Here is a 23,203-nt window from a genome sequence, read left to right as displayed (position 1 = left end):
ACCTTCTCCCTTTTCTAGTTGTGATAAAGGATCTTTGAACCAAAATATTGAGCCTGTTCCTCTCCCCAATGGTACCACCTGACCCGAGTGCTTCCAGCATTTTCTATTTAGGTTGCTACAGATTTTTTTTGCTCCAACACAATTGTAGCCCCCCTGGCCAGCCTCAGGGTCACTCGGCTCGCTGTCATCTAGGGAAACAGCCCTCGGCCCCGGCAAAGTGGGTAATAGTTTGTGTGGATGCTGTGTGATGTACCCCACCCCGCCCAAATAACAGACAATACACCAGATACAATTAAATGATTTACAGTTTATAGATATTACTGGAACTATATAATTAATAGAGAATAAAATATAAAAGGAAAATAAAAGGCGCCACACTTATCAAAGTTCAATCTCTTCGTGCACAAACAGTTGGAGCTCAGGACCCTTCTTCTTCACCCTGCAACCCCTCGGACCACTTCGACCAGCCGCCTGGGACCAACAACGGTGGTCGACCAGACGCTCCACACGAGTCCGTCTCCGTCTCCTCTCCTTACCGAACGCCCTGCTCAGGGTCCAACCCCGTTAGCGAAAACATCACAGCACCTGGTCCATCCTCTGTCTCTCTCTCCCGCCTTCTCCCCCAAAACCCCTCGCATACAGCATCTTCAAATACACCAAAAACACATAACAACTATCCCAATTGGTTCGTAACATATTCTTATCACACTTTAACCCAAAACAAGCTGCTAGCGCAAGAACTTTCTCAGCTTTTAACATAACAAAGAAGCATTCCCAAGTATAACATAACAAAGAAGCCATTTTAATTAGCCTACGCAGTAACATAAAAGATGAAACCCCCTTACACAATCAATGTAGTTAGGTGAAGCAGCCCTATCAATCATTCTTTATGTTCTAATCCAGAAATACTGGCAAGCTATTCATTGAGAATATTCCACAGATGAATCCAATGTCTGCTTCAACTGACCCGAGAGCAGATACAGCAAAAAAAAATTGATATTTCTCTTCACTACCCTATAAATAAGGGAAAACTTGTATTTTTATTAAATGTTATTACACAAAGGTTTATTACACATTAGATGGCAATAAAATCTTCTTAAATCAAGAACATCATTGAATATTATACTGTTCAGGCAATTAAATGGATGGAGTGGTGACCTTCTGCTCTATGCACCTATCCAAATGCATCTTAAGTGTTCCCTCAACCATTTCCTCCAGCAGCTCATTCTAGATCTGTGTAAAGATGTTACCTCTTAACTCTCTTACCTTGTACCTGAGCCCTCTAGTTTTAGACTACCCAATTCTGGGAAGATGAGTATGACTGTCCACCCTATCCATACTCCTCACCATTTTATAAAGTTCTATGAGGTCACCTCTCATGCACTTATGCTCCAAGGAATAAAGATCCAGTGTAGTCAATCTCTCTCTTTGTGGTTGAGAAGTGCTTTTAGATCACTAGTGACCCATGGTTTGTTGCCAGGGAAGGAGCAAACAGTCCTTGATGGTATTAGTGCCCACACAGAAATTGATGTAGCTAGTGATGCAATTAGTAATGTCCTCCCCATATGGTTCACGAAGCACATTCCAGTCAGTAACCTCAAAGCAGCCGTTCCAGGATTCAATGGCCTCTGGATACCATTTCTTTACTATCTTGGTGGTAGCTAGCTGTTGCTGTAATCTGGGCTTATACAAGGATATGAGGTGAACCAGGTTGTGATCTGATCTTCCAAGTGGAGACAGAGCTGTGGAGCTGTATGCATCTTTAGTATTTGCATACAAGAGATGCAGTGTTTTCTTTTCTGTTGTATGACACTTGACAAACTGATCAGAGGTGGGAAGGGTTGTCAAGAGAGAAAGAAGCTTGAAGTCTCCCAATTCTGCAACGTACGCATTGGAGTGTTGAGTCCAAAGTCCCACAATGGTAGTGAGTATGACAACACCTACAGCACTGGGACTGCATCAGGAAGACGGAATGTAAACAATGAGCAATATGGCGTGGCTGAACTCACGCGGTAGATAAAATGGACGCAAACTCACAGCAAGCAGTTCAGAGTCCGGACTGCAGGTTCATTCTTTCACAGCCGTCACACCGCTTGTTGTTCAGAAGCACAGCAAGCCCACCTCCCTTCCACTTACCGCCCTGTAGATTAACTCTGTCTGCTCTTAGCATTGAAAACCCATTCACAGTAGCTTTGGAATCCGGGATTTGCTCACATAATCATGTCTTGGTGAAACACATAACACTGCATTCCCAATATTCGTTCTAAGTTCTCTTGAGTATTGCTAGTTCCTCCATTTTATTTGCCCATAATGATTGACGGGAGGTATGGTTTATATCTCCATCTCTTGTTGCACTGCTTTTTACCCGATCTGCAGCCTTGGTATCTCCGTCTCAGCTTGTCTGGAATATCAAGCTTCTGCTGGGCAAACAAAGGCTGCTTGCTGGCTGCTCCCTCATATATACAACTTTGGCTCCACTACTGTAGTCAAAGCACTTGATGGAATAAATTATCCCGGGAGCCAGAAGGATGGTGAAAATGTTCTTAAACAAATTAATGTCCATTGATCCCGTGCACACACAACAGACTCAGGCTCTCTGGACTAGGTACCATCATAAATTACATTTGCACCATTTCCAGCTTGACAATCTCTTTCCTAAAACAGGATGACCAATACTACAGAATCCTCCAAGTGCAGTCTCACCAACAACTTATCTAACAACAACATAACATCCCTACTCCTAAACTCAAAGACCTGACTGATAAGGCCAATGTGCTGAACACCTTCTTCACCACTCTGTCTACTTGTGTGGAAGTTTTCAGCAATCGGTGAACTTGTACTCGCAGGTTCCTCTCTTCCACAACATCAGCTATGCCCTGCATTCTCTATACTAGTCCTACCCTGGTTTGAATATGCAAAATGCATCACCTCACTTACTTAAGTTGAACTTTACTTATTTGCAAACCTTCTCCATTTAAATAATGATAATCTGCTTTTTGATTCCTCTTACCAAAGTGCATAACTCTGCACTTTCCCACATTAAACAAGTTTGCAAAATTTTCATCCATAAAAACATAAGAAATAGGTACAGGAGCAGGCCATCTGGCCTGTCGAGCCTGCTCTGCCATTCAATAAGACAGTGGTCTCCAACCACCAGGCGGCGGACCTGTACCGGGCCACAAAGCATGTGCTACTGGGCCGCGAGGAAACGATATGAGTCAACTGCACCCTTCCTCATTCCCTGTCACGCCCACTGTTAAACTTGAACGCATGCGAGGTCATTACCCACGCAAGGACATCAGTCGGTCATTAACCTACAACTACTCGATGAGTAAAAAACAAACGTGGCCTGAGAGTTTCTTTGGGAGAGATGGCAGGGGACATAAAAGGCCTAACGATGATGATAACTCAGAGACAGCTGGGGCCAAGACTGCAAAAAAAAAAAAAAAAGAAAGCTTCCTTCAACGGAAAATATGACGAGTCGTACATAAAATATGGCTTTATTGCGACCGGTGACTGGCACGCTCCAAGCCCCCTGTGTGTGATATGTGGAGACAAGCTGTCTAATGAGGCAATGAAGCTCTCAAAACTGCTTCAGAACCTTGAGTCCAAGCACCCTGCACTTAAAGGCAAACCCGTTGAGTTTTTTGAGCGGAAAAAACGTGAGCAAGCGGGACAGAAGCAACTGCTGAGAGCAACCACCTCCGCAAATGCTGCTGCTCTGAGAGTGTCGTACTTAGTGGCTAGCCGTGTTGCTAAGGCTAGGAAGCCTTTCGCTGTTGGTGAAGAATTGATTCTGCCTGCTGCCAAGGACATGTGCCGTGAACTGTTGGGAGAAGCTGCAGCTAACAAGATGGCACAGGTTTCTCTTTCAGCTACCACAGTTTCAAGGAGAATCGATGACATAGCGGAGGACATCAAAGCACAGCTGTTGGAACGGCTTAACGAGTCTGGTTTCACTACCCAAGTCAAAGAGGTTGCTCCTGAATGCCAGTCTACACACAGTGTCACACCCAGGGAAATTGCTGGCTAGCCGAAAAATGTCACCTGATCTTAACAGCGTATTGAATGACGTTGTTGAAGTTATCAATCACATCAAAGCAAAAGCCCTTAACTCACGTCTGTTTGAGCAGCTTTGGGGGGAAGTGGATGCAGAGCACAAACGCCTTCTCTTACACACTGAAGTCAGGTGGCTATCAAGGGAGAGAGCCCTGGCCAGGGTTTTTGAGATAAGAGAGCAGCTACAGAGATTTCTTTCAGGAAAAAGTCACCATTGGCAGCACACTTCAGTGACGAGGAGTGGATAGGAAAACCCGCTTATCTCTGTGACATCTTCAACCTGCTCAATGAACACAATTTGTCACTGCAGGGGAGAATGACAACTATCAAGTTGGCAGGTAAAGTGTCTGCTTTCAAAGCCCAACTGGAACTGTGGGGACAGCGAGTGGACAGGGGCATATTTGACATGTTCCCAACATTAGCTGGGAATTTGGGAGAGACTGACGCTCACAGCTGGTGCGCGATCACCTATCTTCGCTGTCAACAGAATTCAAGCATTACTTCCCAACCGCAGATGACCCAAGACGTGCAAAAGAATGGGTCCGTGACCCGTTTGTGAATGTCCCCGGTGAATCATTCATGTCAGTATGGGAAGAAGATCAACTCCTCGAGCTTGCAAATGACGGTGAGCTGAGAAGTATGTTTGACATAACATCTCTGCCGGCAATCTGGATCAAAGTCAAGGCTGAATATCCTGAGATAGCCATGAAAGCACTGAAAACGTTGCTTCCATTTCCAACATCATATATCTCTGCGAAGCTGAGTTTTCTGCAATGAATGCAATGAAAACTAAATTGCAGAATAAAACGGACATAAGGAACACCCTTATGGCTTATAATTGACGTATCACTATATTCATGCGAGGAAAATATGCGCTGTGAAATTAACATTACAGCCCCCTGCTGTACTCACTGTACACCCATGATTGTGTAGCCAAGTTTCCATCAAACTGAATATATGAGTTTGCTGATGACACAACAATTGTAGGCCGTATCTCGGGTAATGATGTTTGAGTACAGAGAGGAAATTAAGAACCTGGTGGCATGGTGCGAAGACAATAACCTATCCCTCAACGTCAGCAAGACAAAGGAATTGGTTGTTGACTTCAGAAGGAGTAGTGGGCCGCACGACCCAACTTACATCGGTGGTATGCAAGTGGAACAGGTCAAAAGCTTTAAGTTCCTCGGGGTCAGTATCACAAATGACCTGACTTGGTCCAACCAAGCAGAGTTCACTGCCAAGAAGGCCCACCAGCACCTTTACTTCCTGAGAAAACTAAAGAAATTTGGCCTGTCCCCTAAAACCCTCACTAATTTTTATAGATGCACCGTAGAAAGCATTCTTCTAGGGTACATCACAACCTGGTATGGAAGTTGTCCTGTCCAAGACCGAAAGAAGCTGCAGAAGATCGTTAACACAGCGCAGCACATCACACAAACCAATCTTCCGTCCTTGGACTCACTTTACACTGCATGCTGTCGGAGCAGGACTGCCAGGATAATTGAGGACACAACCCACCCAGCCAACACACTTTTCATCCCTCTTCCCTCCGGGAGAAGGCTCAGGAGCTTGAAGACTTGTACGGCCAGATTTGGGAACAGCTTCTTTTCAACTGTGGTAAGACTGCTGAACGGATCCTGACTCCGATCTGGGCCGTACTCTCCAAATATCCGGACCTGCCTCTCGGTTTTTTTGCACTACCTTATTTTCCATTTTTCTATTTTCTATTTATGATTTATAGTTTAAATTTTTAATATTTACTAATTTTTAATATTTGATATTTGTAATCCAGGGAGCGGGAAGCACAGAATCAAATATTGCTGTGATGATTGTACATTCTAGTATCAATTGTTTGGCAACAATAAAGTTTAGGGTAAACCCTTTTAGAAACAAAATTGAGTGTATTAGCCACTGATAAGTGACTTATAGTTGACTTAACACCTATATTCCGGTCGTGAGTAACACCCCGTTCCCCCCCCCCACCCCCTGGTCAGCTGGTCTGCAAGAATATTGTCAATATTAAACATGGTGCAAAAAAGGTTGGGGATCCCTGCAATAAGATCATAGCTGATCTGGCCATGGACTCATCTCCACCTACCTGCCTTTATTCCATAACCCTTAATTCCCCTACTATGCAAAAATGTATCCAAACTTGCCTTAAGTACACTTCATCTTAATACATAATCTATATTCTCTGCAGAATTAATATGTTTTGTAATAGTATGCTCTCCTGCCTATCACAGTCCCTCACCTCCCACCTTCCCACTATTACCAATGTTATCTTCACCTGCTTCCCTCTCTGCACCTTAAAACTTTTCTGGTTCCAGTGAAAGCTCATTGACCAGAAACATACACTATTTTTCACTCTATAGGTCCTGCCTGACTTGCTAAATCAGCAACATTTTCTGCTTTTAATGTAAGTAAATAGAATATTTTTTAAGTGTCTACATTGTAATTAAACTTAAGATATTATCCTTTATAATTTTGAGGCTAGTTTTGGCTTCTATTCTCAGATACAAATGCTCTATGTTTTACAACGCATACCAAGAGGTGCAAATGCTAGATTCCTGGGCTGTTCTCCAAGTTTTATGAGAACCAGCTGAGGCAACTTAAAAAGAAATACGATACTTATTTTTAAAATTAATTAATGAAGCTTGTGCATGCTATTTTAATCTGGAAGTAATGACTCATTCTATAAGATTAGAAATTTGTACTGGGGAGATAAACTAAATAAAACTTGTTTAAAGAATTGCGGAAATACAGTAACAAGCGAGATTTTGGTGCAAGGAGGATTGAGTACAATGTATAAAACAGAAAGAACCAGATACATGTAATGAATTTAAACACAATTAATAGAAATGAATACAGAGGATCGAGGAGGAAGGAAACTTAAGACATTATAGTAGGAATATAATTTTTAACCCCAGATTAAGTATAATAGTAAGTGGTGCTACTCTGTCATTTTCTTAAGTTCTTTGCAACTTAACATGCTGTGTATACTGAAGTAGAGATCACTCAAAGGAGTAGGGCCCCTTTTAAGCTGCAAATGGAATCAAATGTTTCATAAAACTATACTGACAGGCACTCAAAAATGAATTCATTATGATAGTGTGACTCTGGAACATTTCTCTGGGGAAACTACTTTCTATGGCAATGGTAGCCATATTAGTGCAGCGACTGTCACTTCCAATTCAGTAACCTAGAAAAATGATAACATATAAAGAAAAATGGAAAATCCACCACATCTACTTGTATTAGGAATCAAGTCACTTGTAGGCCTGGTCTGAGTAACGATGCAATGCTTTACCCAAACAATTAGATTTAGTGTAGGATTTGATGGTACACAGCAATACTAAATGTAAAATCACTTCTAAAGGTGATCTTAAAATACTTTACAATTTACAACTCTCATACAGTATCTTCAATGTGTAAAAAAAATCTCTCGTGTTTATGCAATCATGTAGAACCAAAAGATGATAACTACACTTAGACCCCACTTAACGCTGAGAATGCATTCCTCGGAGGTGGAGCACTACGTAAATCAGCGGTTTGCAGGGTCACTATAACATTACATAAACGAAAATGTGTGCCCGATAAAAAAAAATCAAACCGGATAGATGTATTATTTTATGTATACACAATAATTTGTGGAGTAACAAACGCACAAACGGGCCTAACCTGTACATCAGTGGAGCACCAACACATCGCAGCAGCAGCAGAGGGAAGTGGGTGGTGGTTACATTTCAGAGTAGGGACCAGGCTGTTGGTCCTCCTCTAACTTTGGCTTCTTCTTCAAGCAGGCATCGAGATTTGACTGCCTTTTCTTAAGTTTCCTCTCATGAAGCAGTTCTTGATAGCAGGAAATCATGTCGAAAACACCTCTCTTTGCCTCATTGCTTCGCTCCCAGCCAGTATTCATGAACCGGTCCATGATTGTGATCGTGGTGATGCTAGTGCTGAGGAATTTTGTGGTGAGGTTTCTTGCTGGTGTTACTTCTTCTCCATCTGTGTCCTCAGATCCACCCAGGATGCATTGCTCTGCCAATTCTCGAAGCTCTTCGTTATTAAGGCCTCTCACCATGAGAATGCAATAACTCTTCAGCATCATCATCATTAACGTCCTCTAATCCTACCTCAGTGGCCAGTTCAATGATGTTTTGAATGATTGGTTCTGCCTGAAATCCTGGGATGTCATTGCATGCTTCTGGCCATAGCTTCTTCTACATTCCATTCATGCAGTTTGAAGCTACTTCAACTCAGGCTGCTCTGACATTGTCTACAGTTTTCATGGCATTGTAGTTTTTCCAAAATTGCCTCATGAATTGTTTGTCTTGACCTTTTGTTTCCCCTACAAGTTGCTTGAATGTGCAACGAAGATAGTAAGCTTTAAAATTCAATATTACTCCTTGATCCATTGGTTGGAGTAATACAGCAGTGCTGGGTGGAAGGTAAACCATTTCTACAGGAATGCAGGTCAAAAGCATATCAAGATTCTCAGGGTGGCCTGGGACATAATCAAGCACCAATATTGCTTTAGGTTCAAGGTCATGCTCCTCTTCACTGCTGGACAAAAATGTGAAACAAACCAATTTTGGAAAACTTCAATCGTCACCTAGGCTTTCTTGTTTGACTTCCATATCACTGGTAGATTTGACTTTAAAATGCCTTTCATTGCTCGCTGTGTTTCAGAGTGATACACAACCATAGGCTTTAACTTAAAGTCTTCTTTAGCTCTGCCTCCTGGTAAGAGAGTTAACCGGTCCTTTGCAGCCTTGAACCCAGATGCACATTTTCTCTTCTCAGGTGATAAAATATGAGAAGGCATTCTGTTCCAAATTAGGCCCATTTCACCCACATTGAAGACAAACTTGGGAGAATAATCATCCTTTTGATTATGGCCTTCTATGTTGCAGGAAAATCCTGGGCTCACTTGCTGTCTACATTAGCCGCTTCACCAGAGATACATACTCTACGGTGGTCATTGCCCTGTTTAAATCAAACCAGCCTCTGCTGTGAATGTTACCGACGTATCTTCTTCTTGAATATGACTGCTCTGCTGGGGGAGAAGTTGACAGCGATGCAGGTGGATGCCATGGATTCTTGATTACCTGACTGGCAGACCACAGTACGTGTGCTTGCAACACTGTGTGTCCGATCAGCAGCACTGGGGCTCCACAGGGGACTGTCTCGTCTCCCTTTCTCTTCACCATTTACACCTTGGACTTCAACTACTGCACAGAGTCTTGTCATCTTCAGAAGTTTTCTGATGACTCTGCCAAAGTTGGATGCATCAGCGAGGGAGATGAGGCTGAGTACAAGCTACGGTAGGAAACTTTGCCACATGATGTGAGCAGAATTATCTGCAGCTTAATGTGAAAAAGACTAAGGAGCTGGTGGTAGACTTGAGGACAGCTAGGGTACCAGTGACCCGTTTCCATCCAGGGGGTCAGTGTGGACATGGTGGAGGATTACAAGTACCTGGGGATACGAATTGACAATAAACTGGACTAATCAAAGAACACTGAGGCTATCTACAAGAAGGGTCAGAGTCGTCTCTATTTCCTGAGGAGACTGAGGTCCCTTAACATCTGCCAGACGATGCTGAGGATGTTCTATGAGTCTGTTGTGGCCAGTGCTATCATGTTTGCTGTTGTGTGCTGGGGTAGCAGGCACCAACAGAATCAACAAACTCATTCGTAAGGCCAGTGATGTTGTGGGGATGGAACTGGACTCTCTGACAGTGGTGTCTGAAAAGAAGATGCTGTCTAAGTTGCATGCCATCTTGGACAATGTCTCCCATCCACTACATAATGTACTGGTTGGGCACAGGAGTACATTCAGCCAGAGACTCATTCCACCGAGATGCAACACAAAGCATCATAGGAAGTCATTCCTGCCTGTGGCCATCAGACTTTACAACTCCTCCCTTGGAGGGTCAGACACCCAGAGCCAATAGGCTGGTCCTGGACTTATTTCTTGGCATAATTTACATATTACTATTTAACTATTTATGGTTTTATTACTATTTAATTATTTATAGTGCAACTGTAATGAAAACCAATTTCCCCCGGGATCAGTAAAGTATGACTATGACTATTGAAGTTGCTTCTTGCCTGTTCCATTATTAGCAGCTGGCTAAGGGGCATTGTTTCATTGTGTTTGGTCATCCATCTATGTATTTAGTCTTTTTTCAAACAAGTCACCTTTGTTGATTATAACTTTGAGGTCGCAGTTGCAGAAGCTTTTATCTTGTCTGCATCTTTTACAATTGTTCTGATCGTCGATGTAGCCAACATCAACCTGACGCTCACCAGCTTCCAAATGCCATTTTGACGTCTTCGATGTACTACCCTCACTGGAGGTTGCAGGCCATTTTCCAGACATTATGGGTGAAAAAAAATGGAATAAATTCGCAAGGGAGCAAGGACTTTTACACACATGGGGGAAGCAGAGCGTAACGCAATTGGCTGTGAGTGGCTCACAGCATATGTAAAGTGCTCTCATCAGCTGATTGTTTATTGCAACAGTGGCCACTCTTGAGAAGTTTTATTTAAAATTTCATTAAAGAACTGAATAACCACATTGTAACGAATCAGCACTATGCTAGGTAGCATTATGCGGGGTCGGAGTGTATATTCCCATGATAAAACATTAACTTCATGATTTATCAAAGGAATGCATTTCTGTAAAGGTCTCTTATTGCAAAATTTCACTCATTGTAAAGGCAGGCAAAATGCATTATTGGTATATTAGCAATGAATTCCAATGGGCAGATAGTGACTTTACATAACTATAAACTATAAACATTCATTAATCAAGGAAGGTCTATATTTTACAGGTAACGTCTTCACATATGACAAGTAAAGAAATGGATACAATATATATGGGAACCAGGGGAGTGTAGCAGCCAGCACAACCCTATTACCGCTCAGGGCTTTCCAGAGATCAGAGTTCAATTCCAGCACTATTCTGTAAGAAATCTCTGTACGTCATCCCCGTGAAATGCATATGTTTTCCCAGGTGCTCCGGTTTCCTCTCACAGTCCAAAGACATACTAGGTCATTGTAAATAGTTCTGTGATCAGGTTAGGGTTAATCAGGGATGTGGAGTTGCTGGGGTGGCATGGCTCGAAGAGCCTACTCCACAGCGTATCATTAAATAAATATTAGAATGAGAACACAAGAATAATTCAATAGTTCTGAGGATGCTTTTAAAGATGGAAAGTAATAAAGTAAAAAGCTTCAGGAGTTTCAGGAAGTAGAAACAGCACCACCAATACTGAAACAAACCATCAGACGACATAAAATTAAAGAAGATGGGTGAAACAAGAATTTTGAATTGGGGAAGAGTGGTTTGAACTCAATTATTCCAGGAGGGAAAGGGAAGTGGTTACCCAGCACACAATGGAGACATGAAGAAACAAGGATAACGAACAATGGAACGTATTGCACAAAAGAACACAGCAATAAACCTCTTACTCACTCTTCCTTCAGTTAGCCCTGACGAAGGGTCTCGGCCTGAAACGTCGACTGCACCTCTTCCTAGAGATGCTGCCTGGCCTGCTGCGTTCACCAGCAACTTTGATGTGTGTTACAGCAATGAAGTATTAGCCAAGTTCGGGGCTCAATAAATTGTGCATTAGGTAAACAAAATTCAAAACTGCCACTTAACAAAAAATTCAGCAAGGAATTTTAAATACTAAATTCCGGTTAATTAGGCTGTTGGCTAATTGAGGCAACTACTTCTTTTGGACAACACTTAAAGAGAAAAATCTATTCAAGAAAATAGACTTGATTTCCTTCATTTATTTGGGGCTTTATGCCACTTAATCAGAATCAGATTTATTATCAGCAGCATGTGACGTGAAATTTGTTAACTTAGCAGCAGCAGTTCAATGCAATACATAATCGAGCAGAGAAAAATAATAATAATGTAAATCAATTATGTACATTGGATAGATTTTTTAAATATGCAAATACAGAAATACTGTGTATTAAAAAAAAGTGAGGTAGTTTCCAAAGATTCAACGTCCATTTAGGAATCGGATGGTAGAGGGGAAGAAGCTGTTCCTGAATCGCTGAGTGAGTGCCTTCAGGCTTCTGTGCCTCCTACCTGATGGTAAGAGTGAGAAAAGGGCATGCCCTGGGTGCTGGAGGTCCTTAATAATGGACACTGCCTTTCTGAGACACTGCTCCCTAAAGATGTCCTGGGTACTTTGTAGGTTAGTAATTGGGACAGGAGATTGCGGTCGAACAGTTTCTAACATAAGGCGCATGCATTTATTTGTGTGGCCGTTGGACACTACACCATGCTTAGGCCAAACAGTTTTGAAATAGTGTCAGTTACATGTGTTTTGTGTGCAGAAAGCAGTGATTTTCGTCACTCATAAATGGTTAGAAATAAGCAGCAATTCAATTCACAGCTGTTTTGCTCACTGTGATTTCAAGCCTTCAGGCTTGGAATTGCCAGAACTGTCTGGGAGTAAAAATGAAATGATTTGACTACTTGAACAAGTACGGGACTACAAATAATTTGAAGGTATTATACAAAGGAAGCCTACTATTTGTGCTGATTGTGATCATTTACAGTCAATCAAAAGAACATGGCGGCATATATTGGAGAATTCTACATATTGGTAACTATTAGGAACCACTGGTCCTGATGTATCCCAATTAACCAACACCCACTGTATATTAGAGATGCGGTTAGAGGGGCAGTGTTAAAATCATGTAGTTTTGGAAATGCATCTTCAGTCACACTTGTGTTCTTGTGCTGCCGCTCTATTATGTGCAAGCTACCAGAGGAAAGTAAAGATACAGGGTATTCTTGCTAAGTAAATAGGTAGCTTCAATATTTCTGTTTACTTAGTGATATTTTAAGTTTGTATCTTGTTTCTGTTAAGGCAAATACCAAAGATGATATCAGGAAGTCAGCAAGAGTACGGGGAGAGAAAAGGAATGCTAAATACGTTTACAGGTGTCCCCTGCTTTTCGAACCTTCGCTTTACAAAACCTCACTGTTACGAAAGACCTACATTAGTACCGTTTTCGCTTTCAGAAGGTGTTTTCACTGTTACGAAAAAAAATTCAGCGTGCAATAAAAAATTCAGTGCACAAAAAAAGCAGCGCGCGATAAAAGGCAGCGTGCGATAAAAGGCAGCGCGCGCCCCGAGCAGCTGCTCTCCCCCAGATTCGGAATGGCATTGCTTAAACACTAGCCTGTGAGCAGCCATTTGCAAGATGAATTCTATGGTGTCGGAAAAGCCTAAAAGAGCTTGTAAGGATGTTACACTTAGCGTAAAACTAGACATAATTAAGCGTTTCAATCACGGTGAACAAAGTAAGGACTAAGTGAGTTTGGCTTGTGGAAGCTGATGAAGATGATATTGAAGAGGTTTTGGCATCCCATGACCAAGAACTGATAGATGAACAGCTGATGCAATTGGAAGAGGAAAGGATAACAATCGAAACCGAATGAGTAATGATAAAGTACAACTTTAATTTTGAAAGGGTACGTCAGTTTAGGGGATATTTGCAGAATGGTTTCAGTCCTTACAAAGAACTGTATGATAGAAAAATGCGCGAGGCTCAGCAGTCAAGCAAGCCTTCCACATCAGCCACAGTAGACGACAAACCTCGATATTCGACATCAAGGCGGGCAGTCATAGGAGAAGATGAGCTGCCTGCTCTAATAGAAAGAGATGATGAGATGATACCCCAGTGTCCCACCACCCCAACACCCAGGCCACGGACAGATACTGTACCGATTCGCGGAGAATGCAGTAGCTGGGAGGCACACAGCACATCTTTAAGAAAAAAGCCGAAATAAACATGCTAATTAATTAGGTGCCGCCCCACACGTAAATGTCGGCCCAGATCAAAGGCGAGGCAATCAGAAATCGGCACTGATCTGAGCCGACAATTACGTGCCGGGCAGCACCTAATTAATTAGCATGCTTATTTCAGCTTTTTTCTTAAAGATGTGCTGTGTGCCTCCCGGCTACCGCTGGACCCCTGCGTGCCTCGCGGCAATGTATCACTCGGCGGCATGGAGGGTGGGGGCCATTGCACCACCCAAACTCCGACTCAGCCTAACACACCACCATCCGTGTGCTCGGCGCTGTCCCGATTCCAGTAAGTGATACTACACTGTACATACATTATTTCTACTTTATATAGGCTGTGTATTTTTACGTGTTATTTGGTATGATTTGGCAGCTTCATAGCTTAAAGGTTACTGGACAGCGCTTGCGCCATGTTTTTGCCAACAGCGCTTGCGTGAGATTTTCTGCCGATGGCGCTCGCGTGAGATTTTCGCTTCGGCGAACAGTTCAGTAATGATTGGGGAAAGTATTTCTACTTTATATAGGCTGTGTATTTATCATAACATTCCTGCTTTTACTATATCTTACTGTTATTTTAGGTTTTATGTGTTATTTGGCATGATTTGGTAGGTTATTTTTGGGTCTGCGAACGCTCACAAAATCTTCCCATATAAATAAATGGTAATTGCTTCTTCGCTTTATGACATTTCGGCTTCTGTTTCATAGGAATGCTCTACCTTCAGATGGCAGGGGAAACCTGTATCAGAATCATAATCAAGTTTAATATCACTGGCACATGTTGTGAAATTTGTTGTAATGCGGCAGCAGTACAATGCAATACATAATAATGAAAACTTAAATTAAGAACATATATATATTTTAAAAAGTAAAATTAAATGAGTAATGCAAAAAGAGGGGAGAAAAGTAGCAAGGGAGTGTTCATGGTTTCAATGTCCATTCAGAAATCTGATGCCAGAGGGGAAGAAGCTGTTCCTGAATCATTGAGCATGTTCCTTCAGGCTCGTGTACCTCCTCCCTGATGGTAGCAATGAGAAGAGGACATGTCGTGGGTCATAGGGGCCCTTAATGATGAATGTTAAAACTGTTTATTGAAATAATTACCAAAACTGATGTTTGAAGAGCACTCCAATTACAAAATATTCTACAAAAGACTAGACAGTCTCAGTGCATAGACCAAAGCAAAAAAATCAACATAAGGGTCTTAATCATGAACCTGCAAGAAATACAGAACTAGGAATAATAAGGTATACAGTGATCATAAGAGAGGCAGGAAATTAGGAACATTATTTGAAGAGGACAGAAGAGCATTTAAATGGAGTTGAATAACATTTCAGTTTACTGAAGACTAAATCACAGAAATTTATTGCAATGAATAGTCAAAAATTAATATTTATAGTCATTGAAAGTGGGCATGCAGGTACAGCAGGCGGTGAAAAAGGCGAATGGTATGCTGGCATTTATAGCGAGAGGATTTGAGTACAGGAGCAGGGAGGTACTACTGCAGTTGTACAAGGCCTTGGTGAGACCACACCTGGAATATTGTGGGCAGTTTTGGTCCCCTAATCTGAGGAAAGACATCCTTGCCATAGAGGGAGTACAAAGAAGGTTCACCAGATTGATTCCTGGGATGGCAGGACTTTCATATGAAGAAAGATTGGATGAACTGGGATTGTACTCGTTGGAATTTAGAAGATTGAGGGGGGATCTGGTTGAAATGTATAAAATCCTAAAGGGATTGGACAGGCTAGATGCAGGAAGATTGTTCCCGATGTTGGGGAAGTCCAGAACAAGGGGTCACAGTTTGAGGATAAAGGGGAAGCCTTTTAGGACCGAGATTAGGAAAAACTTCTTCACTCAGAGAGTGGTGAATGTGTGGAATTCTCTGCCATAGGAAGCAGTTGAAGCCAGTACATTGGCTATATTTAAGAGGGAGTTAGATATGGCCCTTGTGCTACGGGGATCAGGGGGTATGGAGGGAAGGCTGGGGCGGGGTTCTGAGTTGGATGATCAGCCATGATCATAATAAATGGCCGTGCAGGCTCGAAGGGCCGAATGGCCTACTCCTGCACCTATTTTCTATGTTTCTATGTTTCTATAATCAGATTGATTAATGGAAACCTAAATGGAAATTTATATCTTTCACCTAGGATATTTTGTGCTCCCACGTTTGTATAAAGGAAGCCATCCTTTCTAAATTTCCACATAATTGTCATACCATTTTCAACAATATACAATAGAAATACGAGAACATGGTATTTCACAATGACCAATTAACCTACTAACTGGTACGTGCTTGGACTGCGGTGATAAAGTTTAAGGGAATGGGGGATCCTCAAGATTCCTGTAAACAATGGATTAAGTACTGACTATGTCTGTGACTGCAGTGTGTTTGAATAATGTCTCACAGCTGCCTTCTTTGGAGTAAGCTAAGGGTTAAAGTTCGCCCAGATCCACATAAGATGCCTCTGGGCTTTTCACACCTTTTGATTTTGACAAAATGCAGTACCTGATGGAAATTAGACAGAACATTCCTTTCTTAATTCAAGCATAAATTTGACGGATGTTCTTATCTTTGTAATTAAGTTGTGGCTCCAGCAAACCAGGTAGGACATTCCTTTCTTTAATTAAGGTGGCTGGAGTGTCTAACAAATTGATTGTACTTTTCTATCAACAGTCCATTGACTTGGCCGGAATAGTTATCAAACTGATTGTTCTCTGTATCAATAATCCATTGACTTGACCGGAATGGCTATCAAACTGATTGTTCTTTTGTATCGGTGGCCTTATATCTTCTGACAATTCTGACATCGGGCAGTGAACTTGTAGAACCACCGGGGAGATGAGAAAGGGTCTCTCCCTGATGTTGGGTCTAAGTTCACTCGCCGGCTGAGCTCGAAGAAATAAACAGGTGAAAAGATAAGTAACTATCTTTTTGTGCTGTCATTATTTGATCTGGCAAAGTTACGTTTACAGCGGGAGGGAACTGGAGCACCCAGAGGAAACCCACACATTTACATACAGGAAGGAATGTGCAAACTTGCTTACAGAGGATGTCAGAATTGAAGTGTGAACTCTGACACCCCCAAGCTGTAATAGTATTGTGAGAATTGCTGCACTCGTGATTATTTGTTTACCAATATGTATATTATTACATACATTTTTTTTACCCATATCCCCCCCCATCTCAAAATATTTATTGCACTGTTGCAAATGAAGCATTCATACTAATTTCATCCAGAAAAACTTCCATTTATACAGCACTTTTCATATCCTTTTCAGGAGACACTACAGTTTTATTAAAGGAAACCCAAGAGAAACTTCAGATGCTAGAAATTTGGAACAACACACACAAAATGCCAAAGGAGCTCAGCAGGTCAGGTAGCATCGATGGAAGGAAATGAACAGTCAACAAGACTCAGCACCTAAAGTGCCAACCCCATATGCTTCCAAAAAGCACTTTAAAACAGGGGCTGGGCCATTTTTCTGTGTTGTTTGATGAATGACTCTACTTAGGTCAAAACACAAGCAATAACATCCTTGTTCAAAGAGCTAAACAGCACAGTAACAGGCTCTTTGACTCACACATCAATGTTGAATACTAAATACTCATCCATGCTAATCCCATTTACCAGATCTTGATCCACAACCTTCAATGCTTTGGCTCAATATTTCTTAAACAATGCTTAATCTAAGTGCTTGCATCAATATTTCTTAAACATTCTAGAAATACCCATGTCTATCACCCACTCAGTAAGATTTTCTAGGGTGAGAATTCTTCCTTAATTCCCCTCTCAAGCTTATGCATTTTACCATAGAGCCACATCCTTTTGCTTAAGATACCTCCATTACGAGGAATGTTGTTCCTCCCTTTGTCTCAACGGATGTTGCTTGACCCACTGAGCAAATCCATTTGTTTGCTTTTTTGCTCTAGAGTCTGTATTTGCAGCATTTTGAGCCAACACCCTAGTGAATCTCTTCTGCACCTCCCCCCATGTAATCGCATCCTATCTGTAGCATGGTGACCAGCACAGTACATGGTGCTCAAGCTACAGCCTAATCAATGTTTTAATCAGTCCTTCAATGTTTAAAATGTTGTGCATAACCTCCCGGTTTTTACATTTATCCCTTAGTTAACAAAGTACAGGCACCTCCCCCCACCCATTCCAAGGAGCTGGTGGTCGTGGGGAGGTGTCATGCCCCTAAAAATCAGACCATATTACGAGTTAACATTACAAGAAGTGTGTTCATCAAGAAGAATGAGTATTTTGTATTTATTTACTTTCTTCTCATGCCACATAAATTCTAAGAGCAAATTTTATCCTGTATCTCAAATTTTTGGGTAATGATATGTGAATTTTATAACAACAAATTTTCATTACCCAAACAGCCTTAACACCAGGATTGTCTGTTTCCCATATCCTTTTTCACCATTTTTCCATCTGTGCCACCTCCTTCAGGGACCATTGGATGCACAGCAAGGACCTCTATACTCCTTAGAGCAGGGGTCGGCAACCTTTTTGCCTTTGTGGGCTGGATCACATATTAATGAGCAGACGGTGGGCCAGTTAAATGCAATAAGAAAACTTGAAATATGGGAATTATCCATTTAAATACATCAAGTTATGTTTTGCCTCTAATTAATGAATAACGCATGCTAGAAAATAATTTGTGCTTAAGGTTGCCTACCCCTGCCTTAGAGCCCTACTATTCACTGTGTAAATCTGATCCTTGTTGGTCATCCAAAAGTACATCACCTCACACTTAATTAGGATTAAATTCCATTTGATATTGCTTTGCTCTCTCCTTCTCCAGACTGTCTCTCTGGATCTTTTTCTCATGCAGGCAGCCAGGTTTAGCCTCTCAAAGACAGGGGTCTTTGCAGATGACACTAAATTAGGCAGCATCATTGACAGTGAGGATAGAATGGATAATGGGATTTACAAAGGAATCTTTATCACCTGGGAAAATAGGACAAGGAAAGTGGCAAATGGAGTTTGATTAAGTGCACGGTGTTGAATGTTATTAGAAAAACAAGGGTAGGGCACTGGGAAGAGTTGTAGAACACTTAATAATACAATTAATAATAATAACACAGTGCTGGTAGACAGGGAAGTGAGGGAGGCTTTTGTTATGTTGACATTCATCTGTAAGGGAATTGAGTATAGAAATTGGGATGGTATGTTACAATTGTTCAAGTGAGGCTTCATTTGGAATACTGTGTTCAGTTTTGGTCACCCTACTGTAGGAAAGATGTCAATAAGCTGGGAAGAGTGCAGAGAAAATTTATGAGGATGTTGCTGGGCATTGAGGGACTGAGTTAAGGAGGTTGTAACATTTTTCATTGCAGCGTAGGAGAATGAGGTGTGATTTTACATATATTTATAAGATCACAAGGGGGTACATATAGGGTAAATTCCCAATTTGTTTTTCTAAGATGGAGGAATCAAGAACTAGAGAGCATAGGTTTAAAGTGAGATGTGAGAGTTTTTATAGGAACCTGAGGGGCAAGCGTTTCACCCAGATGGTGGTCAAGTATATGGAATGAGCAGCCCAAGGAAACTGCAGCAGATACATTCACAACATTTAAAGGTTACTTGGAAAGGTACATGGATAAGAAGGGCTTAGAGGGATATGGACCAAACACGTTCAAATTAGACCAGCTTAGTTGGGTATCTTGGTCAGCATGGACCAGTTGGGTCTACGACTCAATGACAATATGAACAGTTCTGCACACTTTCAATGCTGCACAGGACTGCCAGCCTAACTTTATGCAAGAATCTCAGGAATTAACTTGAACTAACGACCTGTGCGAAGGGCAAAAAATAAATCTCAAACGTAATTCTCTTTCAAATCCATAATATGCATTAGTAATTGCCAGACACTGAACATACAAACCTTCATTGTTTCAAAATAAATGAGCCCTCCCTCTCTCCTAGTGTAACGAGGCGGATTCACCTCATATCCCTCATACAGCAGGAGCCAGTTCACTCAGAAAAACATCATTAGCATTCAAGCTGATCCAAATATTGTTTACAGCACAATCGTGTTTATCAACGATCCGCCTCATTCATGACCCCATTCTCTCAATCCAGCTAACCACCCTCACTTCTCAAGGCAATATTGAGTAGTAGCGGTTTCTAAATTAATATGAATGAAAAACGCCCAACGCCAACGCACAACGATGGTTTATTTGAGCGTTAGATGATGCCGAAGAGATGGTCCCCGATGATTTCCTCCATGGGAATATTCGGGGAACCAGGAGCAGGGTACATGTGGCTGTATGAAGGTCTGTGTGTGAGTATGATAGGAGTCTGTACATGGAGGTGGTTGGGGAGGGAGAAAGAAAACGGGATGCTTTCACTACGTCTGGAGACCTGGAGCTCTGTGCCTAATTGCCGCCGCGGAACCAGTCCAGGTAGATCCGGTGCTGATAACACGCAGGAGCTTTGTTGTCTTGATCGCCTACATCGGGCCTACCTCGCGTCAACGCCGCAACCACGGGCGCTCGACCGACTAAAAACCGGCAGTAAAGGCCTGAACCGTCGCCCGCCCACCCGGCCGGCCGCTGCCTCGCAGCTCATTACCTGCAACCTCACTAACGCCGCTTCACTCACCGGCATGTTGGAAGCCGCGGCCTCGGGAGCACTCGAGCAGGAAGCGCCCCTTTCTCCCCTTTGCCTTCCCTGATCCGATCACGGTTCCCACCCCGCTCAACAACGGCGGCGGCCGCAGCAAGAACTCGCACCGAACCGACTACAACTCCGCCCCAGCCCGCGCACGCTCCCTGCCGCTCTGCGGACCGGCCGGCCAGGACGGCTCTGATGGGCAGCCCTACTCTCCAATCACCAGCCGCTGAGTCGCGGAACTGGGCGGGGCTTGCCACAGTTTAAGCAATCAGAACAGGGGGGATTTGGGCGCGTCTGGTTGCCTTGGACACGGCTAAGTAATAGAAACGAGAGATCTGGAGAATTAACAGTGAAATAGAAGACGTCAAAAGTGAATTGGCGAAAATAGTTGTTAAAATAGATTGTTCCTTTAATTTTATGAAGACAAATTAAAAGAGAATCACTTTACCTTACAATAACATTTAGAAGTTTAAGTGAGATCAACAGACCTGGCCTTCTCCCTCCTGGGTGACGGCAAGAAATTGACCAAACACAGTCAACTTAGAAGTGATTTTCTTTCCATCGGCATGGGTAGAAATTTTACCTTGGGGACATGATAGTCAAACACCTAATCCGTTGCTTTAACGTGTCTTCTCTTTATGTTCGTGCACATAAATTGCATTTATAAATGTCTCGTAATTTTAATTTCATGTTTGATTGCAATCTTTTTTTGTGTTTCACTCTTTCAAGTAAATAATTATTATTCTTAGATGATCAATGTTTGATTTGAAACTGCCAGTGATCTAAATTCTACATTGCAAAGGAATGAAAGTACTATAAAATAAAGGTTCAACAGCAAATATAAGAAAACAGATCTGTTATTTCACGCAACACACATCAAAGTTGCTGGTGAACGCAGCAGCCAGGCAGCATTTCACGGACGGGTGCTTAAATACTGTCGTAAACGCCTCCATACTATGAAATCGACACTATAACACTGGCTTATTAAATAAATGCAACTTTGAATTTGAGAATGTGTAATAGCCAGGCTACATGTTTTTCTTATGTTACTTTCTAATAACTGCATTATTTGGTTAGAGGAAGGAACCAAAAGAACGTAGGACTGCAGAGACTACAGATTAGAATAATAAACAAAATGATAATTTTACATTTTTTGTGTATGAATTTAAAAGGAATTTCTTTAGACATTTAAAGTTTAAAGTCTTCCATTGAACCATTCAAAAATATTCACATTTTGTTATTTAAGAGTATGATTAACCCTTGATAATCATTTGACAATTCTAATTTTCAATATCAAAGAGTTTAGTTGACAGTAAATAATGTCCAACACTTACAGAAAGTGCTGGACAAGATAGACAAGATTTTAATTTGTGGGCATACTTAGTCTGCATGTACTACTCAAATGCAGTAGCTACACACCATTGTATTTCAACATTAAATCAGATTTCTCAATGTCAATTTAGTAAAACTAATCCAGATTATGATAATTTGTACAGTAAAATCTGGCGAACTGGAATTACCCTCCGATGCTGTTATACAATACATCTATAAACAGAGGCAATTTTCAAACACTTGATATTCACCTTCGCGCCATCCTTCCACTGCCACACCAGGGATAGGGTTCCTCTTGTCGTCACCTACCACTCCACATAATTCACCATAACTTCTGCCATCTCCAGCGAGATCCTACCACCAAGCACATCTCCCCCCTCCCCCCCCCCACTTTCTGCTTTCCACAGGGATCGCTCCCTATGCGACTTCCTTGTCCACTCGACCCTCCCCACTGATCTCCCTCCTGGTGCTTAATCCTTGCAAGCAGAACAAATGCCACACCTGCCTCTACACCTCCTCGCTCACTCCTTCCAGGTAAAGGGACACTTCAGCTGTCAGCTTGTTAGTGTCATCTACTGTATTTTGTGCTCCTGATGTGGCCTCCTGAATATTGGTGAGATCCAATGTAAATTGGGAGACCACTTCACCAAGCACCTTTGCTCCATGTGCCAGAAAAAGCAGGATCTTCTGGTAGCCACCCATTTCAATTCTACTTCCCATTGCCACACTCAGGTTGGAGGAGCAACACTTTATATTCCGCATGGGTAACCTCCAGCCTGATGGCATGAACATCAATTTCTTGAACTTCTGGTAATTGCCCCCCCTCCAATCATTCCCCATTCCTGTTTTCCTCTCTCACCTTACTTGTCCATCACCTCCCTTGGGTGCTCATCCTTCTTCCCTTTCTTTTGTGGTCTTCTACACTCTCCTATCAGATTCCTCCTGCCCTTTATCGCTTTCACCAATCAACTTCCCAGCTCTTTACATCACCTCCTCCACTTCTCCCATTTCTCCTATCACCTACCATCCTGTACTTCTTCCTCCCCTCCCCCCACCTTCCTGCACTGACTCTTCATCTTTCTTCCCAGTCCTGGTGAAAGTTCTTGGCCCGAAACGTCATCTATTTACTCTTCCTCATTGATTCTGCCTGGCCTGCTGAGTTCCTCCGGCCTTTTGGGTGTGTTGCTCTCGTGTCTGTCAAATATCTTGATGTTATTCCATTGGCAATGACATCCTGTCACATATTAGTTGACACTAAAAGATTTAAGTTTTTAGAAGAAGGATTGATAACTCAGACATCCTAAATTAACTGTTCCTTTAAATATTACTTTTTGTAAATGGA

At 42.1% G+C, this 23,203-nt stretch overlaps 1 protein-coding gene across 1 annotated transcript in view; it reads right to left on the bottom strand.

Moving 5' to 3' along the window:
* Positions 1-20,682, bottom strand: part of kif3a (kinesin family member 3A) — a 60,261-nt gene extending 39,579 nt beyond the window's left edge. The window contains exon 1 of the mRNA XM_072264066.1: positions 20,518-20,682. Within this exon, the coding sequence (XP_072120167.1) occupies positions 20,518-20,523 (6 nt within the window). The 5' untranslated portion in view covers positions 20,524-20,682. The remainder of the gene's footprint in view (positions 1-20,517) is intronic.
* Positions 20,683-23,203: the final 2,521 nt, after the last annotated feature.

Source organism: Mobula birostris, chromosome 7 (assembly GCF_030028105.1).
Source record: "Mobula birostris isolate sMobBir1 chromosome 7, sMobBir1.hap1, whole genome shotgun sequence".
In the NCBI taxonomy this organism is placed as follows: Eukaryota; Metazoa; Chordata; class Chondrichthyes; order Myliobatiformes; family Myliobatidae; genus Mobula; species Mobula birostris.
This window is presented reverse-complemented; position numbering and strand designations above follow the sequence as displayed.